The sequence below is a fragment of the Mirounga leonina genome, unplaced genomic scaffold, assembly GCF_011800145.1.
Source record: "Mirounga leonina isolate KUSES-001 unplaced genomic scaffold, KU_Mleo_1.0 Mir_169, whole genome shotgun sequence".
Classification (NCBI taxonomy): domain Eukaryota; kingdom Metazoa; phylum Chordata; class Mammalia; order Carnivora; family Phocidae; genus Mirounga; species Mirounga leonina.
In genome coordinates, this window is record NW_023270431.1 from 2,446,680 (window position 1) to 2,452,679 (window position 6,000).

General features: G+C 45.9%; 1 protein-coding gene across 4 annotated transcripts in view; it reads right to left on the minus strand.

Moving 5' to 3' along the window:
- Positions 1-3,524, minus strand: part of LOC118017326 (multidrug resistance-associated protein 1-like) — an 89,507-nt gene extending 85,983 nt beyond the window's left edge. For all 4 annotated transcript variants that reach the window (XM_035015138.1, XM_035015139.1, XM_035015136.1 and 1 more), the window contains exon 1: positions 3,283-3,524. In XM_035015138.1, the coding sequence (XP_034871029.1) occupies positions 3,283-3,354 (72 nt within the window). In that variant the 5' untranslated portion in view covers positions 3,355-3,524. The remainder of the gene's footprint in view (positions 1-3,282) is intronic.
- Positions 3,525-6,000: the final 2,476 nt, after the last annotated feature.

Below are 6,000 nucleotides of genomic sequence, written 5' to 3' on the forward strand. Positions count from 1 at the left end.
TTACCACCAAACCAGAGATCGTATTCACCTCCAAAACACGTGTATTTCTGTGGCAGATTGCAAATGGCTACAGATCCTTAGGAGCTTTTCCCATCAAGAGGTAAACGCTAGTCTCCACCCCTTGAAAATTTTGATCATGAAAATGCCACAAGAGACACCAAGAGAGCTCCAATTCTAAGTGCCGAGAGGCTTGCTGTGCTCAGAACCCTGAGTGCACCATGTGTCTGATCCTGAGCTGGCCTGCTAGAGGATGAGAGACCCCATAGGAGAGAACTGAGGTGCTCATCTGACAGGTCTGTCATCCTGGCTTGGAACAAGTACTAGACATAGGAGTAAATTAGTCCTAGACGATCCTGTCACCAGCCAACTTTCCAGTTGGCTTTAGTGCCTGAAAGAGATCAGCAGAGATCAGCCAAGCTGACCCAAACCAGGTCATGACTCAACTGATCCAGAGAATCATGAGCTAAGTAAAAAAAAAGAAAGCATCTTATATGAAGCCCTTTGAGTCCTTTGGTAAATAGCCTCCTTAGATGTGGGCCAGGCTTCTTACACTGAATTTATCACAGTAAATTCCAAATTTACCTCCCAGAAAAAAATTACAGTAGATAGGTAAAATATCTGGTGAAGGTAATTAGCCTTATCAAGCACCAAGGATATACAAATGACTTTTCAATAAATACTGAATTCATAGCATGGGTCTCACTGAGTTCATTATTGATATATTGCTATAAAGTAAAGTAAAGATCACTCTCCTCTGAGCTCCCCGGCGTTAAATAAACCTCCTATCCTCCAAGATCTCTGAGTGCCGCTTGGTTCTTCCGTCAGGCGATCCAGTCCAAGTTCCGTAACAAGAGTATCTTTCAGTGTCTTAATTTACTCCCATCTTCTCCATTAAACATTTCTCAATCCTTCTAATTCACTTATCTCACTCTGACATCACTTCTGGTCTGCAGACCGAACTGACCCCAATGTTTCCCATTTCCCTTGTTGCCCCAGGGCCACTACAGGCCTTTGTTTTCTAGTCCATTTTCTTATCTATTATACTTATCTACCATTTCAGGTATAGCAGGTGTCCTATCAACATACCTTAACACGGCGGACTTAAGGGCAATTTTCATTTGAACAGAGGTCCTGTTATTTCTGGATGATGATGGAGCAGGAAATTTTTAGACCATGAGACCACAGCATAGCCAGGGTCCAGGATTAGTGAAGTGTTTTGCTTTCAATCTTCCTTGGGTTCAACCTTGAGATGTGGTCCCACGAGGATATGGTTTGTGCGACTGCTACATTTAACAGTATCTCACAACCCCTAACTTCAGGAGCTTCCTTTGTGCATACTGGAGCAGGGTTCTGGGATTGGTGGAGGAAGTTAGGGGAAGTGGAAGGACAGCCTCGTGAGGAAGGGAAAACATCCAGAAACCAAAAATAATTTGTTTCTTAATCACTTATTATGTGCCAGATTCTGTATGAAGTGTATTATCTCATTAAATACAACATGTCTGTGGGGCTCCCAGGCTGCTCAGCCGGTTAAGCGGCTGCCTTTGGCTCAAGTCCTGGGATCAAGCCCCGACAGGCTCCCTGCTCAGTGGGGAGACTGCTTCTCCCTCTGCCTCTCCCCCCTGCTCATGCTTCCTCTCTCTTTCTCAAATAAATAAATAAAATTATATAAATATATATGTCTTTGTGGTGAAACCACTTTTGTCAACTCCATTTTACAGAGGAGGAAACTAAGGCCCAGAGTTTAAGAAACTTAAAGAAGTTTAAGAGATAGGATCTAATCCAGTTAGTCCATTGTATCTTCCAGTCGTGTTTCCACATTCTCAACTCTGTTACACGCTGCAGCTACTGAGATAGCTTTCCTCCTGCCCACATCCTTCTACTTCACTTCTGGCTAATTCTCACTTGTACTTCAATCCTATTTAAGATTTATTGCCTTTGGGGAAAGAAAAAAAATTTACTGCCTTTGGTAATTCCTTTCCTCCCATCCCAGCCTCCAAGGCTTATATTCTTTTTTTTTTTTTTTTTTTTTTTTAGGGCTTATATTCTTGTTCTGGGTTACCATAGCAATCTCAACATATGCCTCAGGGAGGATTTAAGGGATTCTTCAGAACTGTCTTCACTGAATGTACCCTCACTCTTTCCTGACTATCAAAACATTTGCTGACAGGTACTTCTCTCTTGCTAGACTTAGTTCCTCTGGAAGACGGAAAACTGTATTCAATTCATCTTTATATTTTCAGGTTTAGCCCAGGGGCTAGCTCATAATAAACATGTTGGGGGGGAGGGGGATGAATGAATGGCCCCTGCTAATCACAAGTATTTAGAAGTATTCTATTCATAGGTCACCATGCCAACCCTAGAAACTATCAGAACGTCATGTTCTGGGGCGCCTGGGTGGCTCAGTTGGTTAAGCGACTGCCTTCAGCTCAGGTCATGACCCCAGGGTCCTGGGATCGAGGTCCACATGGGGCTCCCTGCTCAGTGGGGAGCCTGCTTCTCCCTCTCCCCCTCCCCCTGCTTGTGTTCCCTCTCTCACTGTGTCTCTCTCTGCCAAATAAATAAAATCTTAAAAAAGAAAAAAAAGAAAAAAAAAGAAAGTCTTAGGGGAGGAAGTTAGGGGAAGTGGAAGGACAAAACAAGTGGCATTTTTGTTAGGGAAATTACTCCTAACACACCACTGCGCGGTTGGTGGCCCTGCTCTGTGGTCCAGCACGTGACTTCTATTGTGGAAGAAGCACGTGTTAACCACGGGGGCAGAGCGAGGCACAGTTAAGCGTCTGCAGTGTCCGGATTGCCCCAACCGCAGGCTCCCAACACCCGGTCAGTTAACACCTGCCAGTTAACCCCGGGGTATTTAGGCCGAATCTCCCCTGCAGTTTCGGTGGGTTCTGCCGCTGCGTGTGCAATCCCATCCCAGCCTCTCCTCCTTCCCCGATGCCAGGTCCGTTCATTCTTTTCCCAAACGCTTGTTTCTGCTGACGGCGGAGTGCTCCACCCCTTCAAAGCAGCCTCTTTCTCTCCTCCAGCAGCCACCTTGGCTGAGATCTTGATGGTTCAGAGTTCACATCAGCCTGAGGGCTGGTGTCAGCTCCCACGACTGCGCGCTTGTGTGTGTCCGTCCGTGTGTGCGTGTGCGTGTGATTTCTACTAAACCGGGGGCTCTAAAGCATCAGTTCACAGGCCAGCGCCCGAACCGGCGGCTCTCCCCCCCCTCCCTCTCCCCACCCAGGGTGGCGAAGACCGCCCGCCTCCCCCAGGGCCCCCAGGACCAATGAGCATTACCTGCGCCTCGGGCCCCTCGGGGACCCGCTCGTAGCTGCTGCCGGCGCCCCACCTCCGCGGGATGGAGAACATGGTCCGCGGGCGCCTGGCGAGGGGAGGCGGGGGGCGGTACCGAGGCCGTTAGCTCTCTCGGCTGGGGTCCGCCGCCCCGGCGCCCCGAAGTTGGGAGGACGCGAGCACTCAGCCAGACCTAGCGGGCTGTCGCCCTGCCCCGAGCCGGCCCTTCCCGGGAGCGCGCCCTGGGCGAGGCAGGGGGCGGGAGCGAGGCGGGCGGACCCGCGCCGGGCGGGGGAGGTGGGGGAAGGGGCGGAAGGAGCAGTGGCGGGACCTTCTGCGGAGGGCGGTGATCTCCGCCTCTGGGCAGATTGCGCTTGACTCGGTGAAGTTCCCTCCGCGCTTTGCAGGATTGCTTTGTTGGACAATGTTTCTTTCTTTTCTCTTTCTTTCTTTCTTTCTTTCTTTCTTTCTTTCTTTCTTTCTTTCTTTCTTTCTTTCTTTCTTTCTTTCTTTCTTTCTTTCTTCCTTCCTTCCTTCCTTCCTTCCTTCCTTCCTTCCTTCCTTCCTTCCTTCCTTCCTTCCTTCCTTCCTTCCTTCCTTCCTTCCTTTTTCTTTCTTTTCTTTCCTTTCTTTCTTTCTTTCTTCTTTCTTTCCTTTCTTTCTTTCTTTCTTTTTTTCTTCCTTCCTTCCTTCCTTCCTTCCTTCCTCTCTCTCTTTCCTTCCTTCTTTCTTTCTTTCTTTCTTTTTCTTTCTTTCTTTCTTTCTTTTTCTTCCTTCCTTCCTTCCTTTTTTTCTTTCTTTCTTTCTTTCTTTCTTTCTTTCTTTCTTTCTTTCTTTCTTTCTTTTTTTCTTCCTTCCTTCCTTCCTTCCTTCCTTCCTTCCTCTCTCTCTCTTTCCTTCTTTCTTTCTTTCTGTAGATTTTGTTTATTTATTTGACAGAAAGAGCACAGGCGGAGGGGAGGGGCAGAGGGAGAGGGAGAAGCAGGCTCCCCACTGAGCAAGGAGCCCAACACGGGGCTCCATCCCAGGTCCCCGGGATCATGACCTGAGCCGAAGGCAGAGGCTCAACCGACTGAGCCACCCAGGCGCCCCTTCTTTATGATAGAAGCACAAAGCTCATTTCTCCCTGGGATGACATGTTTATAAACAGAATATTACAGCAGTCCGGAACAGAAAACTGTTAAGGACAACAGGTGTCAGCAGAACTGTATGGAGCGAATTTTATTGCAATGACTTTAAAATTAGAACGAATGAAATACTTCCCTTAATACTTCCTAAAGTTAGGAAACCATAACAGTATATGAAATCTAAATTTTACTCTTCAAATTAGTTATAAAGCAACATAATAAATGAAAAACGTCGTAGTAACTAGAATCAGCAAAGGACTAAATGAGAAACATGACATATAAAAGGGAATATGAATATTAAGGATGGCATTTGAGTTTTAATAACTTGACAAACAGTAGCCTTGTATAAAGTACTGATGTATGCAGTACTTTGAGGAAGATCTGCTGACCCTGAGATGTGTCATTGGTCTGAGAAAATATTTTGTTTCAATTTACTTAGGACCTGAAGCAACAGGAGTAATTTTATTTTATTTTTGCTTGAACTCTTGACCCTGAGATCAAGAGTGGCATGCTCCAAGACTGAGCCAGCCAGGCATCCTAAGAGGGAGTAATTTTAGAAATTCTGAATAATGGGATAAAGATAAAGCAATGTGATAATTTCACAAGGATGGGTAATTATGTTTCAGGACTAAGGGAGATTCTGTCTGCATCTTGAAATTAATGTTAGAGGTAAATGGAAAGAATTGAGATTTAGGCGGGCCTGGGTGGCTCAGTCGTTAAGTGTCTGCCTTCAGCTCAGGTCATGGTCCCAGGGTCCTGGGATGAAGCCCCGCATCGGGCTCCCTGCTCAGTGGGAAGCCTGCTTCTCCCTCTACCACTTCCCCTGTTTGTGTTCCTTCTCTTGCTGTGTCTCCGTCAAATAAATAAATAAAATCTTTAAAAAAAAAAAAGAGTTGAGATTTAGGATTGAAGAAAGCCTGTTTCCTGGAGAAAAAAGGCTCATAGATGATACCTAGAGGAAATTTTGGCTTGCCCATAGAATGGGCCAAGCTGTGAGGAACCAGACAATTTCTATATAAGGATTAGACTAAATGATTCATCATAGAATTAAAGTTCTGGGGGATGTTTAGAATACAGTTTATTTGGCTTTCTTCCTCTCTTTAGACCATATTAGTCTGGCCCTTTGCAAAGAGGAAGTTGTAGATTTTAGTTTGAAACAAATGTGTCTGTGAAGAATTGAGGTTGCAGCTTGGGATTTAGAAACTTTGTCTCACTTCTTCCAGAACTTTACACAAACTCAAGTGCAATCTGGGGACATTTCATATTCAACAGCCTCAGCTTGAGGGGCCCCTGCTCCATCTGTACTTTTAAAATGCTCACTGTGTGGATTCCATGTGGAAAATACAAGATCTTTGTAGAGTTAGTCCTTGCTTTCAGATACAAGGAAAGAAGGAACTTGGAGCCTGTGCCTCGGAGGAGGAAGCCAGAAAGAAGAGGCCTAAAAATAGCTCAGGCTTTAAATTCAACATGTGTTTTCCTCCCTCTTCTTGGAATCAGTCCCCTCAGAAAAGGCTGGTGTTCTGGCAGCTGAAAGCGGACAGATTTCTATACACACTCCATATAGACACACAATCCACTGATCAGTGGGAGGAGA